This window comes from Chrysemys picta, chromosome 11 (genome assembly GCF_011386835.1).
Source record: "Chrysemys picta bellii isolate R12L10 chromosome 11, ASM1138683v2, whole genome shotgun sequence".
NCBI classification, from domain to species: domain Eukaryota; kingdom Metazoa; phylum Chordata; order Testudines; family Emydidae; genus Chrysemys; species Chrysemys picta.
This window is the reverse complement of record NC_088801.1, coordinates 33,601,715-33,626,084: the sequence shown is the minus strand read 5'-3', so window position 1 is coordinate 33,626,084 and position 24,370 is coordinate 33,601,715. Positions and strand designations below refer to the sequence as shown.

Below are 24,370 nucleotides of genomic sequence, written 5' to 3'. Positions count from 1 at the left end.
AAGGTGCCATAGCAATCTACTGGGTTCAGTCTGATTGGAAGGCTATGAGTAATTTCACAAAGTTTCCTTTCATCTCATCAGCTTCTTGGAGGTGAGAGGAATATTTGGTAAGGTGTATGAGATATCACAAAGAAGTCCAGCTTAATGGATTTGGATGTGTTTATCTTGTCCATGGACAAGTGCTGGCTTGGCATCAGGCTCTGTCCAAAGCCTCACTGAGAGGAAACAGGAATTGCTAATACCAGGTTAAACTAGTGATTAGTTCCAATATCCATCAACTACAGTGTCCTGTTCCCATCAGTCTCTAGTACCAGATGCTTTAGAGGAAGATTCAAGAAATTCTGTTTAAGAACAATTATGGGTTAACTCGTCCATATGTAAGTATTTCCTTAATCCCAAGCAGTTAGTCTTTGGTATTGGCCCATCAATATAAGGGTTTATACTCCTTATGCTTTTTTTACTCTAGCTAATGGAACTGTGGATGTTGTCTCTATCTATATAAAGATCCAATTTGTCCTTGAATCCTACTGAACTGTAGCTCAGTTTCCAGAGACGGATGTATGAGTTTTTTGTGGCTGCAAATCTTGCAAGTCAGACAAGAACAGGAAATAGATAGTGTGTCAGAATGTTATGTTTCTCAACACTGCTTATCTGTGAGAAGTTGGAGTTCTTGAAAGAAGATTAACTCCACTGGAGGCTTACCTAGGAAGAAAGCTAAATTCCCTCTTCCAAAATAAACAAAAAGGTGTAATCTGTAAATACTATATGAATTATAAGAAGAATTTAATAACAATACTGTGGGGGGGAAACTGCCATCAAGTTTGCTAATGTAGAACTAAGAAATTCACAATTTTTCTTTCAGAGAATTTAACATAAAATGTAGTTGAAGTTTACGTGATTTCCCTGTATTTGTAACTTTGATCACATGGCTATTCTGATACTTAAAACTTGTGAAAATATGAAATATTACATATTTATAATGAGAGCTATCTTTCCTGCTTTCTTTAGGAAACTAGTACATTGTGGCTTGAAAACTGCTGATTTTTCACTCAGAAATGCTCACCCTCTTTAAAAAACTTTATTTTTTGCTTAGAAAATGGGCCTGCTGCGACTTCAGACCTCACCTTATCTCCTGATTTCTGGCCTTGACTCTTGCCTCCTGACACTAGCCTGGTACTACCTCTGATCTCTACTCTCTGACTCCAGCCTGACTCTAATCCTGATTCCTGCCTCCTGATTCCAGCCTGGTACTAATTCTGATCTCTGGTTTTTGACCCTGGCCTAAGTTTGACCCCAAAACTTGCTTATTGAACTCAGCTCTAGTAATTCCTCCGACTCCTGCTTACTGACTACCATCCCTGATGTGTGGACTCCAGCCTGGCTGTGGCTGACAGGTCAGACCGTCTACACCCCAGTCCCTTCCATTATGTCTGCACACCCATCCCCAAGTGCAAGTGAATATGCAAACCAGAAAGGATACTAGTCAATCATTATGCAGGTCTGATTACCAATAGAGGGAAGTTCACAAACGGCAATTTAGGATACACTAGTAGGGTGAATGATGCCCTGGTATTCTGGAGGTCTGGCGTCTTCAAATTTGGACAATCTGGAACTTTATTCCCTACCAATAATATGGATATCAAAGGGGTGTCTAGTGACCACCATTATTTTGGGAGAGCCAGTTTATCTATAACATACTGCCCTGGTTCATGAAACCCTCCCCTGGTATGGGAGCACCTGGCAGAAGAAGGTTAAACTAAACACACAGCAGTTGATGGATGGTTGTAGAATGTACATTTGTTCAAGGCAAGATGGTGCTGCCAAAAAGCCGTTTGGATGCCAGCGTGTATAATGCCATTAATGTTATTCTGCAAAACATATGTGAGGATGGGGGGAAATGTCAGGAGTGGGTTGATGTCTGTGCTGGTGTAGAGGCCTGTATATGCAGCCAGAAAGTGCACCTCTGAAAACTGATGCTGGAGCCAGGAGAGCAAAGGAACTAAGGATTGGTTTGTGCCCGCATCCTTGATTGGGAGTGGGAAATGTGATTATGATAATAGAACTTGTGCGCACAATACTAGTGCACAGTGTCAATTTACCTGTGAGAGAATCAACTTGTGCGCACAATACTAGTGCACAGTGTCAATTTACCTGTGAGATAATCAAATTTATGTATTGTTAATCTGAAACTTTATTAAAAGCTTGGCTTTGAAGTTCCTGTCTCTGTTGCACTCATACATCAAGGGATTGGACAGCAAAATAGAAGTAAAACACACAAATCACAGTTTGGGATACAAAAGAAATATGCAATGCAATGGTCATATATAGGTACAGTTAGCTGTATAGAGCATAGATTAAAGGCGGTAATGTTCAGTTATTATGAGGATGGAAAATGTAGGGCAGGTGTCAAGATTATGTTGTAAGACAGAATGGCCAGCACAGCATGCTATGTAGTACACCATTCTACATAACCTGACGTCACAGGGAGTGTTGTGTGTACAAGGAATGCACGATGACACCTTCTTTATAAAGGCGAAGGAACTATAGAGAACTAAAATCAAGACAGTGTGTTTTAGAAGAGAAAGAGCATTTGAGAGTCAAGAACCTTTGATTCCTACTGCCAGCTCTGCTACTGATTTCCTGTTTGTCCTTGGACAATTTGCCTCAGCTCTTTACCCTATTTCTTTGTCTGTACAATGAGAATAAAAATAGCTACTTACCTAATTTGTAGGGTGTTGTAAGGGTTAGTCAATGTTTGTACAGTACGTTGAACACGTAAAGCACTCTAAATGCTAGTATATATTTTGCATGTCTATGAAACTAAAATAGTGATTAGATCAAACTGAATTTATTTTAGGAAATTATGGGCCTGATCAGAGCTGTTCCAGCAACTGAATCCAAAATGAGGATTCATAGGTGCTGGAGCTAGGCGTGCAGGGGGTGCTGTTGCACCCTCTGCCATGAAGTGGTTTCCATCATATACAGGGTTCACAGTTTGGTTCAATGGCTCTCAGAATTCCCACTATACAAATTATTCCTGCACCCCAGCAAGGATTAAAACTCACACAAAAGTTATGGAAGGCTTCGAAAGATGAGGAAGAAATGAAGACACATTATTTCTTTGTGGAACATGATTTCAAGGACTAATTATTGAAATGATCTTTAGTTCTACAAAAGGATCAGAAAACTGCAAATAATTAAAGCTGCTGCCTTAATTACAGCATTTAAATGCCTCTTCAGTTGCTTATGAATAAGCATTCAAAATGATAAGTAGTCAGCAAACTGGAAGTAAGAAACACTGGCATTCAATTTTCTTAAAGTGGGATGCTGGAAATTTAAGAAGAAATGGATATGTTTAGCAGCTGTGCTAAGTTAGAAGTTGTACCAAGTTATGGGAGAATATACGGCGTGTGAGAGTGATGTGGTTAAAAGAGTATTTAAAGAGTCTAGTCAGTTGATGTGAGAATTAAGACAAATGGAGGTCACCAGCTTGATCAGTGATGCTGCTTGTATCCTTTGTAAGAATTCTATTCTAGATTCTGTAAGGACCTTTAAATAAATACTAAGACTAAGAATTTTGCCTAATAAAGGTATCAAATAAGACTGCAGGTTTTGACCCTTAGAGTGCACAATTATAGAAATAAATCTTATTAATGGGCTTGTAATAGCTTTAAAACCATAATTCATGTAGAGAATTTAATCTGGAAAGTATATGGAAGGTCAAGACATTTTAAGTATCCATTCATGTGGAGTTGAGAGGTGGTGATGAAGAAGCTGATCCTTGGCAATTATTTAACATCATTTCAGTAAGAGTTTGTAATCATCTCTTATTTTTTAATATATTAAGGCTTAATATATTAAAAACTTCTTCATGAACATATATGGATATTTTCTGAGCTTACTGCTAGTTCCGTGGATTTTTGGTTTGGTTTGGTTTTTGTACTTGTATGTTTCTGCCTGTGGATTGTCATTTGCTTTTATTTAGCTTCACAGCTTCCTTCTGCAGGCAAAAACAGTGTCAACAGTCAATCTGACATATGTGTTCTACAGTAAGTAAGTTACTTAGCAGAAGAACCACGCATTGTCATTGTAAAATATACCATAAAAGTCAATGCAAAGCAACATTTCACAGGGAGTCAAAATGTGGCATTAACAGAGAGAGAAAATAGAGGCAAAGTTGAAACTGCAGTACAGTAAATCATCAGGATTGAATGGCATTCACCTCAGAGTTCAGAAAGAAACAACAAGATGAAGCAGCAGAGATACTCTCTAATAGCCCAATGCTGAACCCATTCAAGACAACAGCAAAAATCCCATCGACTGCAGTGGGAGTAGGATTAAGTCCAAGGAGCACCCAAAGAGTGGAAAGCTGCTTATACAGTGGTAACCTTCAAAAACCGAGCCGAAGGAGTACCTAGGATTTACACACAGATAAGCCTGACCAGAAGATGACTGCCTTTATCAGACAGCGCTTCACGTGTCCTGCACATTACAAGTGTTTTGTATAATCTTTCTGGAAGGAAACCCATAGATTTTTTTTTTGCTTCTCATGAATGAACCTGAATTTCTCATATTCCTTAACTTTGCACTTACATGACCCAGGGCTTTCAGTATTGCTTTCTGCTGATTCACACTGATGTTTTTTGTTTTACCCAAAAAGCCCCAAACATCTTTTGTGCTTGGTTTTTAAACAAGTGTTTAAATAGTCAGTTCATACATCAATAACTAGTTTGCGAATTAAACTGTGTGCCCCTAGCAGAAGCAGCCAAGTTTTCAATTGCAAAAGGCTGTAATGAAGTATTAGAGAGGCCAACTCCCTTCCAAAATCATTACAAATTGTGTTTTTCAGCAGCAAATAAACAAATTTTTGTTCATTTTACTACATCTGCTCTGGCTTGGCTGGCAATTCAAACTCAAATCTCTTGCCTTTCTTGTAAAAATATCTGTCGTAGAACTACCGGATTAGATGAAAAGCCCAGCAGCAGTCTGTCCCCTCAGCACTGATAACCTCCTCTGCACTCCCCACTCAGTACAGACACACGTTCCAGCTCCTCTCCCAGGAAATTATGCAGAGGATGTTAACTAGGCCCATTCCCTACCATCTGCTTGGCAGCTTCTTTCTATTGCCTTTTCAGCCTCATCTTCTCCTCTGTCTCTGAGGTGACTTGGTTCTGTTTGCTCCACTCCCATTATGCCTCTGAAGCTATCCTCCTCTCTGACTGGAAGTTCAATGGTTCTATGACTAACGTCACTCAGCTCATTCCTGTTCTCCCCAGTCACCCTTGTCTGGCAGACAAGAAAGTTGACAGATAACCCAGGGCTTCTGGGCAGTAGGATTTTCCCAGGCACCTGTTTGGGCACGGTGGAGGGGAGGGTGGAGACCACACAGCTGAGCACTATTCAGAAGCCCGTTTATGTAGTGTCATATGTGCATGACCCATCTGGGAGAAGGGTGATGTAGTGATAGTCACTGCTTTAGAAGGAGATCAGACTAGGGGAGAAGGATCGATCTTTGAACATTCACTTGATTTCTAAAATTCAGTTTACTAGATTTATGAAATCGTTCTCCAGTTTTAGTTCTAGCTCTATATATGTGTGTGTTGCTTTCTTCTGGCTACACGAAGAAATAAGCATAGGTGATGATAATCTTTCAAGTCTTATATCCAGCTTCTAACTCTTGGTAAGAACATTGAAAAGCTTGTAAAGAGTGAAACTGGCTGGTTCAGGGGACTGGTCATGGGATATGGAGCCTTTCACCTCTCAGTTATTGGTTGAAATCTAGCTGTGGTGAGCAATGATTTAAAGTGGCTATTTGACTCTTTGGTGGGTTAGGTACAGGGCTTATTTGAAATCATATGGGAGTTCCTGTAACCATTAAAACAGGCATCTTCACACCCTACACAAGTTCAGGAAATCCATGCCTTCTTTAAAAACTGTTGAGTGCCCCTGGAAATGGTTTGGGGAAGGGTTCTCCTGCCTTCATGGTGTCTGCAGCCACATAGGTCCATCTCTATTTATGTGAAATGAATTCTCCTCCGTCTAGTTCCTAGCTTTTTATCCCTTGAGGCAGGTCATCCAGAAGAAGGTTGAAGGATGCTCTCAGGGCAATGATGGAAAGCTTTCCCTGGTGCTGCCTCTGCTTTGCCTGATCTGGGAATTTCTAGAACATTACATTCTTCAGGGCTTCTCAATACACTAAGTATCTGGAATAGAGGAAACGCTCAGCTAGCAACAATTTCTATTTTGCTTCTCAATCCACACAGGTGTTATTAACTCTCTCCTCTCTCTACCTTATTTCTAAAGTTCCCAACTCAGAGGACAATCCTAGGGCTCTTACGTTGGAAGATTATTTGAATGGGAAGTTTCAGTACAAAACATTTTTTCCATACTGGATTTCAAGTAAGTGAAGATAATTTTTGTGGCTACATATAATTTTTAATATGTATTTTCTGGCTGGTTTACAAAGACTGAGGCCTGCTCTATACTAGAAAATAAGGTTGGTTTAACTACATCAGTGAGGGGTGTGAAAAATCCATACCCCTGCATGGTGTAGTTAAGATGATCTAAGTGCCCGGGTAGGCAACTCTAGGTTGATGTAACAATTCTTCTGTCGGCCTAGCTACCACCTCTCAGGGAGGTGGATTACCTGTGCCAACAGGAGAAGTGCTACAGTATTGCAGCAGTGCCGTTAGAGCATTTTACATATAGACGAGCCTTCAGAAACACATTTTCTCTGTGATGACTGTTGCTCTGAGTGAATGCCCACTGCTAAATTAAAGGTACAAAATCACAGCTGAAGCTCACCTTTCTATGGCAGAAACCTCAAGTATTTAACCCAATAGCAGAAAGAGGATTCTTATAATAGTTTCTGTTTTCTTAATCTTTTATCAATTTACAGGCCATTGTTTTATTGAACTTGTTTCCATTAGATGCACTGAACATTAATCTCTTAAAGAGTCTGTTTTCTTTTATCTTTGGTTTCACTGAGCTTTTATACTTTCAATAGATAACGACTGATAATCTTTTACTTTCGGGCCCAACACTGCCACCCTTAGTTACGTTGAGCACTCTTGTCTGCTCTCTTATGGTAGAAAATCCTATACCCTTGACACCTGCAGAGTCCCTTTGAATGAGGCCTTTTGTTCAGGTACATAGGAGTTAAGTATTTGGCTTTAAGTGAGTTCTTTAAAATAAATATATGAAGTTAAGTATTAAGCACCTGAGTTCAGTAGCACATGTGTAATTAAGCCAGAATTTGGCCCATATGATCCTTCTTTACACCATATTGTGCAGTGCTAGTATATCTACAAAATCTGTATACAATGGAGAATAGTCAGGTGAAATTCAAAGCCAGGATTTTGAATCTTTTTCCATTAGTGAGTTTAAATTAGATATCCTGTGTTATGGACCCTAAAATGGGTCAAATCCTGGCAAGTTTGGACAGTCATAATTCAGAGCAGAAATTGGCTTCATAGATATAAAGTAACTGCCATATCACTGGCTGTGCAGTGTAATTTCAGCACGTATCTGAGTGTCCAAAGGCCAGATCTTTGTGTAATTCGGTGCTGTTATGGAATTACAAAATAAGGCAAAATGTATTTTTATACTGATTTCAAAAGACATTTGTTCTTGAATTGCTCAACTGCTAAAGAGGGACTATATTCTGAACACTTGTATTTCACAATATCTTTTGACCAACAGGTCATGAATATCTTCATCAGACAGCAGAAGATAACGTTATTCTCTATGATGTTGAAACTGAGGACTCAACTACCATCTTGACTAATTACACACTTGTATGTATCATTTCCATTTAAAAAATAAATAGAAGGTTGTTGTTTTAAAAACTTCCATGTAAATACAAATGGATTTAAATATTCAGATATTTAGTATGTGCTGGAATCTAATCAACTTCTCAGTCTTTCAGAGAAAAGTTAACGCCTCAAACTATGCATTATCTTCTGATAAACAATTTATAGTTCTGGAAAGCGATTACACAAAGGTAATTACTTTATTATTATTACTTGGCTGAAAATTCTGCCTTTTAATATCTGATATTTTATAGGTTGTGGTAACATATTACTCAACATGAGATCAAGAAGCATTAATAGTAGGTTAGAGAGGTGAATTAAATTCAACTACCGTATAGCATGGGGTGGTGTGTAGGCCCAAGGGGAGCACTGAGAGGCATTATACCTCAGAGATGATCATATTTTTTTTCTGGCTTACTCATTTTTTGCAGCTTTGGAGATACTCTTATACAGCATCATACTACATTTATGATCTTCAATACAGGTAAAGCCTGATACCTGTTTCTCACATAAGTATAGCCAAATACTCTAGATATGTGCTTGCTAGCATTTCCATTAGAAAGCTCTCTTCTGATATTAGTATTGCACTGTTCTGTTGTTGCTTCAGTCTCTCAAGTTGCCTGCTGTTTTCTTGATTAGCTGGTGCAAAATTCAGAAATTACCCTGAAAAAAATGTACGGTGGGAAAATCCCCCTATCTTTTTACCACTAGGCATCTTGGGTCTATCTGATCTGTGATTGCCTGAATCTCTGACTACTTCGAATTTTCTAGTCCCTCCTTCTGTCCTTTATCCATCTTCTTTATTTGATTTTTCCTTCCATTCTGACTGCTCTCTTACATTGCTGGCAGGGGGTTGCTGCAGCTTGGGTGCTGAGGAAAGCCATTGCACATGGCACTGCAGCTGCTCTCCTGAAGTACACAGGCACTGCTAATGCCTCCTGCTGATGCTTTGCTGGCTCCTCAGAGGTGATGCCACATGATAGGTCCATGGAACTTCCATGTGATCACATGATTCACACATCATTAGAGCCGATTCTAATAGTAATGCACACTGTACAGTATAGCAGGTGACTTAGTTGCCTGTGCCATACTTGGACACAGGTTAAAACTGGCATTTCAGGCTGTCGGACCAAGGGCTGCCTGACGTGCGCACACACAGTATGCTAGCATATGCAAGCCCTTGTGCATGAGTCACATTATTTTATGCCTAACTGCTTGGTTTGCACAGCAAATGCAAGCTTTCTGACACCAATTTTGCATTGTTCACAAAACAAAAGCTGTTAAAATAGTGTACTTTTGTGCTTTTTCTTTAATCTGCCTTTTATATGTATGTACAATATTATGATCTGTTTATAGTGCAGGCAATAGCCATTTCAACTTCTTTCCTTTGTCTTTTTTAGTAATTTTGTAACAGAAAATCCACTTCCACATAGAATTCAGTATATATCCTGGTCACCCGTTGGACACAAATTGGTCAGTAAAAATAATGAAGTGCTAGAATAACGTTACTTTTTGATGGAATAGAATTGATTTATTTGGTTATGTGGGTTTGCTTAAGCCCTATTTTCACAGGCCTTTAAATTGTGTTTATCAACCATACTCAATAAAGATAACAATTTAGCTAGTCAATGTGGAAGGGGGAACACCATTATAGAACAACCTTTTCTAGCCTAAAGCTTATGTTTTAACTGCTCGTAAACAGTAAATAATACTTAACTTGCTATTGTCCCGTTATTTCTTTCATCAAGAACTTTGAACACAGTTCACAGTTAAGACATTTTCTTAGTAAAACACTGACAAGCAGTTGCACTCACTGACCTCCAAATCTGACCTCTCACTGACCTCCAAATCTGACAGTGGAAGAAGAGAGGTCAAACAGGCTACATGCTCCACCTGAGAATTTTGAGTGCTGTTTTGTGGTCATTTAAAATGCAGTGCAATTGACATTTTATTTTTATGTTATTAAATCAAATATTTGTAGTATCAGGAGACACAATTTTCTAAGAAATTCCTCATATTTTGGTTTGATGCAACAGTCCTGGCATCCTAAACTCCCATTGATTTTACTAACCGTTTGAGATGAACAAGGGCTGTAGGATCAGGCTCCTTTTTTGTAACAGAAATGGACAAAAGGGTTCAGGTAAAATAAGAACCTTTGTTCAAATCTTAAACTGAATCTGAACTGAGCCTTTTCTGAATTTCCAGTAAAGTTTGATCACCTTTTAAAATTTATATTATAGACTCATGTTTTATGCTACACTTGCTGGTCCCAGCTAGGACCAGAAATAGAAATGTCTGAAATCTCACAAGAAAGCCTGTTCGCCTGAGATTTCTAGCACCGTTGAAAAGATACAAGAGTTTCAGAAAGTTTGAATGAGTTTCAAAGAGGACTGCAAGCTTTTAGGTGCTTATCCAAACCAAACTCATTTATGACTAATATTTCAGGATTTTTTTTTTATTCAATGTACTTTCCAGTACAGCTAATGGGAGTTAGATACCTGCATCAACAGTTTAAATATAGCACTTTTTTCATATTGACAAAAATTCACTGGATTTACACTGGTATAACTGAGAGCAGAATTTGGCCTTCAAATTGTAATGTACTTCCATTAGATCAAATCCAAACCTAGTCCCAAGAGAGGTACTAAGTTCTTGGGAAAATTTGCAAAGGCTTCGATTGTAATTTTACTTGACCACATTGATATCAGGATTTGGCCTATTATACTTTATTATCATTTCTAATGTATACACAATAACATTGACTGTACAAAATTTGGTCAGACCTTTTTCTATAATTGTACATATTCCTAACAAATAAATTCTCATCTTTAGGCATATGTGTATCAGAATAATATCTATTTGAAACAATATCCTGAAGATCGATCTATTCAAATAACTAGTAATGGAAAAGAGAATGTAATATTTAATGGAATTCCTGACTGGGTCTATGAAGGTAAGTTAATATTGAAAACTGCATTAAAAAAGGCAGGGTTTGGTCAGAACTTAGATGGGAAAATATCAAGCAATATCTAAGTGCAGCAAGAAATGGTGTTGGTGATTTAGTATTTTGCAATCTTCTTTCTAAGTCCGTAGTGAGCCTGTTTACGTACATGATGTGCCTATCACCTTGGTAAATAAGCACTGTCCATGAGCCAACCAATGAGGTCCCAGTTTCAAATGAGATGTGAAATCAAGACCCTGTGATCATCCAAGATACCATGTCACATTTCATAAGAGTAGAGATATTAACCACAGTGTCCTGGCAAAATTTCAACTCAGGAAACTATGTTCTCTGCAGTTAAATTTTGCCTATAGCTTCAGTTAGATAAGTTACTTCTCACTTTCCCCCCTAAAATCTCTGGTGTTGTGCAAGTTGGTGCTGCATTTAGAGCTCAGAGTTTGCTACATTTCGGTTGTGAGTTTCTGCCAAGTTAGGACATCTGTAATTTTCACTGGGGATCCCCAGTGGACTTCCTTCCTTAGGTGCTCTCCAGCAGGAGCTGTGCCCGCAGAAGCCACCCTAGAACGAATTTAGCCCTTTGTAAATATTCCTTTCATCCACTGTTGTCTGATTTCATCCTGTAGTGCCCTTTTGGGATAGCAGTGTTTAGTTGGGTGCAACTATCCACTCCTTATCAGTGCAAGGAAGCGTGGGCCTTATTTTTGTGGCTCCATGCCAACCCTTTTATTCCTCATTTTTCACAATTCCTCCTCCTCCTAACACAAAAAAAGTATCCCTACTAGATAGACTCATCTTCCCTTCCTTAGAGCCATCCTCCTGTGAACAACAAGAACCCAATGCCCTTTAGAGCACTGGTTCCTCTTTGAACCAATCAGGAGGCTAGTACAGCAGAGTATGTGCAAAAATTTTCCATTGAAAAACAACACCTGCACTTCATGTCTTGTGGCGACTTAAAACCACAATCAAGATTCAGACTCAATTAAGCTGGAAGTAGCTTGATTTGCTACCACAAAGCAATTGGGCTGGCCTATTAATAAATATATTTGCCTGTGCTAATCTTTTGTAAAACAGTACCTCTCTTGAGCCTAACGCAATTACATGGACCCAAAGATTTGTGGACTTGTAGTACTTTTGATATTATCTTTCAGTTTCTTGTTTCACGACGTGCCAACGACGTTCTGATGTCTCACCATATGAGCACACCCTGCCCTCTGTTGTTCCTTGTATGCAAAAAAGTATAGGCAAAAAATGGGTTTCACCACTTGTAACTAGAGAAGTGCACTAGTAAGGTTGAACAGAAGAGCATACTGATATTGCAAAATCCTATCAATCTATAGGAGGGAGTTTCAGAGGTGTGGGAAGGTGTCTTGTTTTATGGGTCCCTGCAATTTGTAAGAGATCCTACATTTTGGGAAATGATAACTAATAATTGCTTCCTTTTTACTCTGTTGCAATAGAGCAAGGGGGCACCTAAAATTGAAGAGTAGTACATTTAGAATCGGTGAAAGGACATGTATTTTTACACATCATATAATCAATCTATGGATTTCACTGCTCCAGTAGGTCATGGAAATGCATACTGTAGCTTTATTTTATAAAGGAGTAGGGAAAACGTTATGACATTTAATATCTGTAGTTGTACAAGTGGGGATAATGAAACTAGTAACCAGACTTATTGCTTCAGGGCATAAATCATTTACCTGTCAGATCAAGAAGGAATATTCTATCTTCCTCCCCCCTCAGCCCCATGCATAGCATTGCACAAAAGTCCAAGTTCATTATTAGTTTCTGCCTTCTTCTGGCTAATCCCAGTACCTGACCAGATAAACCAGTGGTCTGGTGCAGAATGAAAATCTTTTTTTGGTGTTTAGGAACAGAATGAATCTGCTTATAAAAATCAACAATGAACCAATTTGTTAAGGTATTTTTCTGATAGGAAACATGAGCTTTTAATGTACTGCACATAATTTATTTTTCCTCAGAGCAGTGCTGTGAATAAAGGGAGGATATTTTCCCATCAGTTTCCATCTGATTCCCATGCTCACTACCCCTTCCTTCTCTCGTGATCACACCCATAATTCTTTGCCTCTTTCAGACATGGTGACTGCCTTTATGCTGTTCTCAATGGTTGGGACAGCCTCACATTCACTAGATCCAATCCTTCATTTTCTTCAAAGTTCACTTCTAAAAGCAGTTCATGAAGCAGTCCAGCTATAATGAACATTATTGTGCACTGGATGATATCTGAACCATAGCACTGGATCGGAATACCCTCACTATTGGGAGTTTAAACATTGTGGCTTGGGCACATTTTTATAATGTATAAACAAAATTCTGGATTGAAACTCGCTTAAATTTTGGGGGAAATTGGATCCGGATCTGAACTTTGCAGATAAGACTGATGTACTTATTTAATGGCAATGAAACTCAGTGGGAGTTTTGACTTCAATGCGAGCAGGATTTGGCTCTTAGGCTTCAATCCAGCAAGACACTTAACCATATATATAACTTTAAGCATATGAATAGCTGACTTAAATGGATCTATTTGCATTGTAACCTTTTTAACTTTTATGTTGAAATGTTCCCAATGAATATTAAGTTGTTAAAGATAAGGGAATAAAACATAATTTAGTTTTCAGGTTCGAGCCTCTAGGTTGGTTACAAAAAAATGTATTTAGTAGATGACCACTAAGCAATAGTTTGAATGATAACACTAAATGTTATTCAAAAGAAAAAATATTAATTACTCAAACAGGCGTGCAATTCTAACTTGCACAATACTGCAATTATACTTACACTCAATAATGTATTAATGAGTGATCATCAGTCCACTGAAAGCAGAGTGAAGTACAGCTTTATAATCCTGGAATCTAACAGTACCCATCTGATGTTAATTGGAACTCTCCCCAGTAGTAACAAAACTACTCTTATAATACTAATTGACATTAAACCTACCCATTACCACCTTCACATTTCTGCCAACTCCTTATTGGTTCTTTACATTACACGTGATTTAAATTAATATCTGCACCAATGTCTTTCCCCTACTATCAATATAGACAGTATTTTAATAAAACATTGACAATTCTTAAAAACACTCAGTAAAGTCCATGCCAAAGCCAGTTATAACTGAAACATAGCCACAAGATAGCCTTGGGTCATGTCCTCACTAACTTCAATTTTCCCATTTTACTGTCTCCAACTTACCTCTAACTTTTCTCACACTAGTCATCTCAATTTTCCCTACTCCTGTATACTTAGGCTAACTTAAACCAAAACCAAATTTCTACTTAACATAGACTACAGCATGCATAAGTTATTCATGTTCTTAAGTGCTTTGCAGCGTCAAGATCTTTCTTATATAGCACAGTTCTCTGGTTGAGGAGTGATGAGTACACTGATGGCAAGATAATTTTAGGTGCTATTTCTTTGTTAGGTCATGTTGCTTTGTTAGGTCATAAATCATGAGCTGTAACTAACGTGTACATTTTTTTTAGAGGAAATGCTTGCTGCGAAATATGCTCTGTGGTGGTCTCCAAATGGAAAGTTTATAGCATATATAGAATTTAATGATACTGACATACCAGTTATTGAATATTCATATTATGGTGAGGACCAATATCCTAGAAAAGTAACTATTCCATATCCAAAGGTATGTTGCTTATTTTAAATGGGTGCCATTTAATTCCCCTTAGTTTGTAAATGAGTTGTGATGATTTTTAAATAGAGACACCCAAAATGTGCATGAAAATTGTTTGTACTGCTGTGGAGCGGTGTTTAATCCTGTTCTATCTTAGAATTAATTTAAGAAAGTAAACTTGAGCCCCAACCCTGCAAAGACATAAACATGTGTATAACTTTACACACATGGGAGTAGTCCCAATGAAATAAATGGAACTACTCATGGAAGTACAGTTAAGCATGTGCGTAAAGGTTAGGAGGATCTGGGCCCTACTTTGCTTTCCTACCTGATGTACCTATTGTGTTGCTTAACAATGTCTTTATCATAACATACTGTATTGAAAAAAAAAGCCTACATTATACTGAGAAATAAGAGGATGTGAGATCTCAAATTTATTTAAATCCTTTAGCGACCTGATCCAAAGCCCACTGACTTCAGGTCAGTCAGGTCCTCACTGACTTAAATGGGCTTTGGTTCAGGCCTTATATCCGTAGTTCCAAATATAAGGCCAAGTTGATTGTTCTGTATTGGAGATCTCCTATGACCCTAATTGGAGTCTTCTGCACAAAACTGGGGCAGTATACGTTCCAGAGATCTACATTGTACACAGGAGAGAAGAACTTCCACCTAATTTCATGTTTTCTACCCCCAAGCTGGCTGGATGGACATTGAATTAGATAAGTTGTTTTCTTCTTGATGCATGAACTAATGCTAAGTGGAATAACAAACTGCCACAGTGAGTTACTCCAGATTTACACTAGTTTAAGTAAGATCAAAATCTGCCCCATTATGTTCAGTAATATCAATATTTCAAAATACTTTAAATTCTTTAAAAAACTGATTGCTTTCTTGAAAGAAAAGATGTTAATTTTTTAAAATGGTAACTAATCCTCCAGAGCTTGAATTGAATAACCTGGTAATACATTTCCTTTGAAGGCTGGGGCTAAAAATCCTACGGTTAGAGTGTTTATTGTAGACACTACTAACCCTGAAGGTTTAGGTCCTAAGGAAGTACCTGTTCCTGCAGTGATAGCATCAAGGTAGTGTGTTCTCAAATTCATCTTCTTTTCCTTTTCTTTCTGTTTAGTGTTAAATGATGGGACCTCTTATTTTCTTTTCTGGAGGTTCTGTTCTGTATGCTGCAGCTTCATATTTATAGATCTGGAGCTAATCTGAAGTTTCAGATACTGCCTTTACTGGTTCATACATTATGCAGTTCACAATCCTTGTTCACATAGGGCCGAATCCAGCACCATTGAAGTCAATGGGAGATTTTCCATTGTCTTCAGTAGAGCAAGATTGGGGCCATAATGGATGCAATAGCAATAGCCCATTTGTATACTGTAATAACCAGCTTTCATTCTTTGTTTTTAGTGATCACTATTTCACTTGGCTCACTTGGGTAACAGATAATCGAATCGGCGTGCAATGGCTAAAGCGAATCCAGAATTTTTCTGTCTTAGCTATATGTGACTTCCAAGAAAACTCCAATTCCTGGTACTGTCCAGAGGTACTGCACATTGAAATATATGCTTAACATTGCTGTGAAAACTAATTTACAAAAAGCAACAGAGGGTCCTGTGGCACCTTTGAGACTAACAGAAGTATTGGGAGCATAAGCTTTCGTGGGTAAGAACCTCACTTCTTCAGATGCAAGTAATGGAAATCTCTAGAGGCAGGTATATATCAGTGTGGAGATAACGAGGTTAGTTCAATCAGGGAGGGTGAGGTGCTCTGCTAGCAGTTGAGGTGTGAACACCAAGGGAGGAGAAACTGTTTCTGTAGTTGGATAGCCATTCACAGTCTTTGTTTAATCCTGATCTGATGGTGTCAAATTTGCAAATGAACTGGAGCTCAGCAGTTTCTCTTTGGAGTCTGGTCCTGAAGTTTTTTTGCTGTAAGATGGCAACCTTTACATCTGCTATTGTGTGGCCAGGGAGGTTGAAGTGTTCTCCTACAGGTTTTTGTATATTGCCATTCCTGATATCTGACTTGTGTCCATTTATCCTCTTGCGTAGTGACTGTCCAGTTTGGCCAATGTACATAGCAGAGGGGCATTGCTGGCATATGATGGCATATATAACATTAGTGGACGTGCAGGTGAATGAGCCGGTGATGTTGTAGCTGATCTGGTTAGGTCCAGTGATGGTGTTGCTGGTGTAGATATGTGGGCAGAGTAGGCATCGAGGTTTGTTGCATGGGTTGGTTCCTGAGTTAGAGTTGTTATGGTGCGGTGCGTGGATGACAGACAGATATCATCTTCCTTTCCAAATGCAAACAGATGGACATCATACCAAATGGACTGAAGGTGAAAAATCCATTGCTATCTACATACTGCACAGACCACAGTGAGAGATTATGCCATACGTTATCAAAGAAACTGAGGAACCACCTGATCAGCATCCTATACAGCAAACAGAAAAACATCAAGAAAGAGCTCTCCAACCTGGAGACTCTCATAAATAACCAACCCTCCACACAAACGGACTTTACTAAAATAAGACAGGAGATCTACATTACACACTTCACCTCTCTACAAAGGAAAAAGGACCGTAAGCTGTCTAAAATCCTGCCTGCCACATGGGGCCACAACAGGGGTACCCCTAACTCACCCAGCAATATCGTCAATTTATCCAGCTACACACTCAACCCAGCAGAAGAGTCTGTCCTATCTCGGGGACTCTCCTTTTGCCCCAGCACCCCCACGAACATGATACAGTTCTGTGGTGATCTGGAAGCCTACTTTCGCCGCCTCCGACTCAAAGAATACTTTCATGATAACACTGAACAGCGCACTGATACACAGATACCCTCCCACCAACAACACAGGAAGAAGAACTCCACATGGACTCCTCCTGAGGGTCGAAATGACAGTCTGGACCTATACATAGAATGCTTCCGCCGACGTGCACAGGCAGAAATTGTGGAAAAACAACATCGCTTGCCTCATAACCTAAGTCGTGCAGAACGCAATGCCATCCACAGCCTCAGAAACCACCCTGACATTATCATCAAAGAGGCTGATAAAGGAGGTGCTGTTGTCATCATGAACAGGTCTGACTACCAGAAGGAGGCTGCCAGACAACTCTCCAATACCCAATTCTACAGGCCGCTTTCCTCAGATCCCACTGAGGAATACACTAAGAAACTACACCATCTACTCAGGACACTCCCTACACTAACACAGGAACAAATCAACATACCCTTAGAGCCCCGACCGGGGTTATTCTATCTACTACCTAAGATCCACAAACCTGGAAATCCTGGACGCCCCATCATCTCGGGCATTGGCACTCTCACTGAAGGACTGTCTGGATATGTGGACTCCCTACTCAGACCCTACGCCACCAGCACTCCCAGCTATCTCCGTGACACCACAGATTTCCTGAGGAAACTACAAAGCATTGGTGACCTCCCAGAAAACACCATCCTAGCCACCATGGATGTAGAGGCTCTCTACACTAACATCCCACATACAGATGGAATACAAGCTGTCAGGAACAGTATCCCTGATGATGACACAGCACAACTTATTGCTGAGCTCTGTGACTTTATCCTCACGCACAATTATTTCAAATTTGGTGACAATATATACCTCCAGACCAGTGGCACCGCTATGGGCACCCGCATGGCCCCACAATATGCCAACATTTTTATGGCTGACCTGGAACAACGCTTCCTCAGCTCCTGTCCACTCATGCCCCTTCTCTACCTACGCTATATTGATGACATCTTCATCATCTGGACCCACGGGAAGGAGGCCCTGGAAGAATTCCACCATGCTTTCAACAGCTTCCACCCCACCATCAACCTCAGCCTGGACCAATCTACACAGGAGGTCCACTTCCTGGACACCACCGTACAAATAAGCGATGGCCACATTAACACCACCCTATACCGAAAACCAACCGACCGCTACGCCTACCTTCATGCCTCCAGCTTCCACCCCGGTCACACCACACGATCCATCGTCTACAGCCAAGCACTGAGGTACAATCGCATCTGCTCCAACCCCTCAGACAGAGACCAACACCTACAAGATCTTCACCAAGCATTCTCAAAACTACGATACCCACACAAGGAAATAAAGAAACAAATCAACAGAGCCAGATGTGTACCCAGAAGCCTCCTGCTACAAGACAGGCCCAGAAGAGAAACCAACAGAACTCCACTGGCCATCACCTACAGTCCTCAGCTTAAACCTCTCCAACGCATCATCAGTGATCTACAACCCATCCTGGACAATGATCCCTCACTTTCACAGACCTTGGGAGGCAGGCCAGTCCTCGCCCACAGACAACCTGCCAACCTTAAGCATATTCTCACCAGCAACCACGCACCGCACCATAACAACTCTAACTCAGGAACCAACCCATGCAACAAACCTCGATGCCTACTCTGCCCACATATCTACACCAGCAACACCATCACTGGACCTAACCAGATCAGCTACAACATCACCGGCTCATTCACCTGCACGTCCACTAATGTTATATATGCCATCATATGCCAGCAATGCCCCTCTGCTATGTACATTGGCCAAACTGGACAGTCACTACGCAAGAGGATAAATGGACACAAGTCAGATATCAGGAATGGCAATATACAAAAACCTGTAGGAGAACACTTCAACCTCCCTGGCCACACAATAGCAGATGTAAAGGTTGCCATCTTACAGCAAAAAAACTTCAGGACCAGACTCCAAAGAGAAACTGCTGAGCTCCAGTTCATTTGCAAATTTGACACCATCAGATCAGGATTAAACAAAGACTGTGAATGGCTATCCAACTACAGAAACAGTTTCTCCTCCCTTGGTGTTCACACCTCAACTGCTAGCAGAGCACCTCACCCTCCCTGATTGAACTAACCTCGTTATCTCCACACTGATATATACCTGCCTCTAGAGATTTCCATTACTTGCATCTGAAGAAGTGAGGTTCTTACCCACGAAAGCTTATGCTCCCAATACTTCTGTTAGTCTCAAAGGTGCCACAGGACCCTCTGTTGCTTTTTACAGATTCAGACTAACACGGCTACCCCTCTGATACTCAACTAATTTACAGTTGAAGTTACAGAACTATGAATATAGATTCATAGATTTCTGAGGCCATAAGGATCCATTAGATCATCTAGCCCAGTGGCTCTCAACCTTTCCAGACTATTGTACCCCTTTCAGGAGTCTCATTTGTCTTGCATATCCCCAAGTTTCACCTCACTTAAAAACTACTTGCTTACAAAATCAGACATAAAGATACAAAAGTGTGTCAGCACGCTATTACTGAAAAAATTGCTTACTTTCTCATTTTTACCATATAATTATAAAATAAATTGATTGGAATATCAATATTGTACTTACATTTCAGTGTATAGTGTATATAGAGCAGTATAAACAAGTCGCTGTCTGTATGAAATTTTAGTTTGTACTGACTTTACTAGTGCTTTTTATGTAGCCTGTTGTAAGGCAAATATCTAGATGAGTTGATTACCTCTGGAAGATGTCTGCGTACCCCCAGGGGTATATGTACCCCTGGTTGAGAACCACTGATCTAGCCTAACCGCCTGTATAACACAGGCCATAGAGCTTCCCCCAGTTACCCCTGTATTGAGCCCTATAATATGTGATTGACTAAAGCATATCTTCCAGAAAGCTATTCATCATGATCTGAAAACATCAAGAGATGAAGAATCCTCCACTTTCCTTGGTTGTTTGTTCCATTAGTTCAGTGGTTTTCAACCTGTGGTCTGCGGATCCCTGGGGGTCCACAGATTATATCTCAGATTTCCAAAGGGGACCACACCTCCATTCAAAAATTTTTAGGGTTTCACAAATAAAAAAAAGTTGAAAACCACTGCATTAGTTAATCACCCTCACTGTTAAACTAAATACAGTAACTCCTCACTTAACGTCATCCCAGTTAACGTTGTTTCATTGCTGATCAATTAGAGAACATGCTCGTTTAAAGTTGCGCAATGCTCCCTTATAACATTGTTTGGCAGCCGCCTGCTTTGTCCACTGCTTGCAGGAAGAGCAGCCCGTTGGAGCTAGCTGGTGGGGGCTTGGAACCTGGGTAGACTGGCAGCCCCCCATCAGGTCCCCTAAGTTCCCTGTGTGGCAGCCGCCCAGCAGGCTATCAATTGCCGGGCAGTTCAGCTGTCCCTCCCCCCCGTTGTCCTGTGCTGCTCCTGCCCTCTGCCTTGGAGCTGCTCCCGGGGGCCTCCTGCTTGCTGTGCAGGGGGAGGGGGAGAAGAGGGGTGCTAATGTCAGGGTGTCCCCCCCCGACCCCCCCTGCTCCTTTACCCCATCTCCACTGAGCAGTGGGGAGACACAACAGGGCTCAGGAAGGAGGGAGTGTGCTGGCAGCAGCTGCTGTCTCAACTTGCTGATCTAATTAAAAAGGCAATGTACTTAGAGTGGGGTCAGCATGCTTAAAGGGGCAATGCGAGTCTCTCTCTCTCACATACACACACACACACACACACACACACACACACACACACGGTGTGTGTGTCTGTCTCTCTCTGCCATGCTGTCTTCCCTCCCTCCATTCGTGCTGCCTTGTAGAGTGCGAGGCTACATTAACAACAATGTGTTAACTCTTAAGGACTCAGCCGAGTTCTAGTTCATCATTTAGCAGTAAGTCATTCCCTGGGAAATATCCCACCCTCTGATTCCACCACCTCAACCAAGCTTCACAATCATCATAGCTGTGAACAGTATTAAATTGTTATGTATAAGTTTTAAACAATGTATAATTTTATTTATTTATTTATTTGTGAAAAAAATTTCCCTGGAACCTAACCACCCCTATTTACATTAATTTTTATGGGGAAATTGGATTCACTTAAACATCATTTCACTTAAAGTAGCATGTTTCAGGAACATAACTACAATGTCAAGCGAGGAGTTACTGTAAGTAATAACCTAGAACTAATAGTGAATTATTTCATGATACTGTGACTCCTCTGCAAAGTAAATAAATAAATAAAATCTAGTTACAAAAGCAAAAAACCAAATTGTCAGTACTGTGTTTTCAAAGAGTTTAAATAAAAACACAAAACAGATATCCACTGACTTCAAAACTATTGGGTTTAATTCTCCTCTTTATTTCTGAACCAGGAGATCGCCTCGCAGGGAGGAGCCTAATTGTGAAAAAATGCATCTGATTTATGTGCTTTGGAAGTTTACGTTAAGGCTGTATTTGAAGCAGGTCCTAAATTATTTCAGTTGGAATAGTTCAAAACTATGTACATTGAGAGTGAGAGGAAGATGTACAGAGATGAGAGAGCTGTGGTCAACATTTCTCTGATAAATTTCATACAGATGCCCCAAAAAATGGTTAACACTGAAGTGCAGTAATTTCAGTATGGAAGTCTCATTCATGCTCCTGTAGTCAAAATTGTCTCATAAAGGGCATAAATCTTGCTTCTAGAGATTATGTTTAACCGTCCATAAATATTCACTTCAGGTTGAAGTTTAGGGTATATAGAATCAAGCAACCAATTTTATAAAGAAAGAAGTTTTTTGTCTGTTTTATACAATGATTTTTGTTATTTTACATACTGCAAATATAAAGGACATGACATTTCAATTTACTCAAATGAACTTTACAAATTATATGTACAGCAGATATTGCTGAGACTTTAAAAGGTAAGGAAGTTAAGTTTCAATCCTGCAAAAGCTTATGCATGCAAGTAACTTTTCACACATGAACAGTTGCATTGCGACAATTCAGACACAGTAATGTAAAGTTACTCGGATGCAATTTGCAGATCAGGATCCTATAAGTCAGTGGTTCTCAACCAGGGGTACATGTACCCCTGGGGGTATGCAGAGGTCTTCCAGGGGGTACATCAGCTCATCTAGATATTTGCCTAGTTTTACAACAGCCTACATAAAAAGAACTAGCAAAGTCAGTATAAACTAAAATTTCATAGACAATGACTTGTTTATACTGTTCTATATACTATACACTGAAATGTAAGTACCATATTTATATTCCAATTGATTTATTTTATAATTCTATGGTAAAAATGAGATAGTAAGCAATTTTTCAGTAATAGTGTGCTGTGACACTTTTGTATTTTTATGTCTCATTTTATAAGATTTTAAGTGAGGTGAAATTTGGTACACAAGACAAATCAGACTCTTGAAAGGGGTACAGTAGTCTGGAAAGGTTGAGAGCCAGTGCTATAAGCAATTTTACATTTCCAAAAAAGGCCATTTTCATTATATAACAGATTCAATTCAGATTTTCCTTAAAATTGAATCTGTGTCCCATCAGTAAGAGATATGTGTTTTGAGGATTAAAGTTGATATAGAAAATCGAAAGGATTTAGAAACATCAAGGGATTAAGGGGTCTACCAGCAAGATGCTGATCATTCTGGCCTTGATCCAGTAAAGCACATAAGCACATGTGCTTAACTTTAAGCATGTCAATGACTTCAATATGACTAATTCCATGTTAAAGTTAAGTATGTGCTTAAGTGCTTTGCTGGATCGGGGCCAGAGTGATCAGCATCTTGCAGGATTGTGTTCGCAATCCTTGTTTAATTGTATTGATGCTTTCATAATACTTTGTTTATACAGTGACACAGTGCTTTTATCATATTAAAGTTTGCACAAATGGCCAATTGAAGGCGTGTGAACAGATGGGAGTGCTGCATTAGCTCTATTTGTCCTGAAGAAGTGCATCTCTGTGCATTTCCACGGGCAAAAACAGTTCCATCTCTGCTTTGTTTTCAGATTAAACCAAGGGCATAAAGTACAATTAATGTGCTGTGCTTTATGCATTTGAAAAATAATATATTTTACAAGTAATTTCTAAAGCCCTGATCCAGCAAACACTCAAGCACGTGTTTATCTTTTATTTATGTGAATAGTCCCATAGCAGCCAATTTGATTTCAATGGAACTACTTGTGTGAGTAAAAGTTGTGTGTGTAAGTGTTTGCAGGATTGAGGCCTATGAAAACATGTTGATGTGAGCCAGAGGCTTGCACATAATACTTAAGCATTTGAGTAACTTTACACATAAGAGTGATCCCATAGAAATCCATGGGATTACTTGTGTGAGAAAAGTCACATACATGCTTATGTATTTGTGGGATCAAGGCCTTAATTAAAACAGAGGCAAATAAATCAGGAATGCATTACTTACATCCTTAAGTCTTTGGAGGTTTGTCCCTTACAAAAGGTTGATTATTTCATTAACAAAATTGTTTTGAACATTTTCTATTTGGCATTGATTTAAAGTTTTTCTTCAAAATGCATAGATGTAAATATGCCTGAACTTTTAAGCACAAGCACTTAACTAACTTTACTCACATGAGTAGTCCCATGAAAATTGCTCATATGCTTAAGCACTTGCTGATCAGGCCCTAAGTTGTGAGCTGACTGTAAGATGCCAGTGGGCAGAATTGCACACAGTTACATTGAATGTTATTTTACTTGTAGACTTATTAACCTGAAAAATTTTACCCTTTCTGTTTGCATTTTTTCTATTAATAAGAAACAAAGCCAAGCACCTGAGTTAATTATTCAACAGAGTGCTGCATAAGGATTCCATCTTGCAAGGTGTTGAGTGCTCTTCTGAGGTGCTGAATGCCCTCAACTTCCACTAAAGTCAGTGGGAGCTAAGGGTGCATAGCACCTTGCAGGATTGACAAGAGGAGGAAGAGGCACAATTCTGAATGTTAATTGAGATGCTACATTAAGGATAAGAAATGCAAAATGTTTTCTTCTGAGAGCTAATTTTGGTGTGCACATTTCACAGGGCTCCAGACTGTGAAGAAATGTTCCATTAAATGAACAGTTTAAAAAAAAACCCACTAATTTATAAAATTAAAAAACTTATAAATCTATTGCATGCAGAATTGTTAGCATTAACCAGTAAATAATTTAGTTCCATCTAACAAT

The 24,370-nt window shown here is 39.5% G+C and overlaps 1 protein-coding gene across 4 annotated transcripts in view; it reads left to right on the top strand.

The window, feature by feature from the left end:
* Window positions 1-24,370, top strand: part of FAP (prolyl endopeptidase FAP) — a 61,370-nt gene that overhangs the window by 9,581 nt on the left and 27,419 nt on the right. For all 4 annotated transcript variants that reach the window (XR_010591573.1, XR_010591574.1, XM_065561771.1 and 1 more), the window contains exons 3-11: window positions 6,304-6,399; window positions 7,702-7,796; window positions 7,928-8,002; window positions 8,243-8,295; window positions 9,212-9,284; window positions 10,644-10,764; window positions 14,271-14,425; window positions 15,392-15,495; window positions 15,830-15,965. Coding sequence is in view for 2 of the 4 variants with exons in the window: in XM_065561771.1 (XP_065417843.1) it covers window positions 6,304-6,399; window positions 7,702-7,796; window positions 7,928-8,002; window positions 8,243-8,295; window positions 9,212-9,284; window positions 10,644-10,764; window positions 14,271-14,425; window positions 15,392-15,495; window positions 15,830-15,965 (908 nt within the window). In the remaining 2 variants the exon portion in view is untranslated. The remainder of the gene's footprint in view (window positions 1-6,303; window positions 6,400-7,701; window positions 7,797-7,927; window positions 8,003-8,242; window positions 8,296-9,211; window positions 9,285-10,643; window positions 10,765-14,270; window positions 14,426-15,391; window positions 15,496-15,829; window positions 15,966-24,370) is intronic.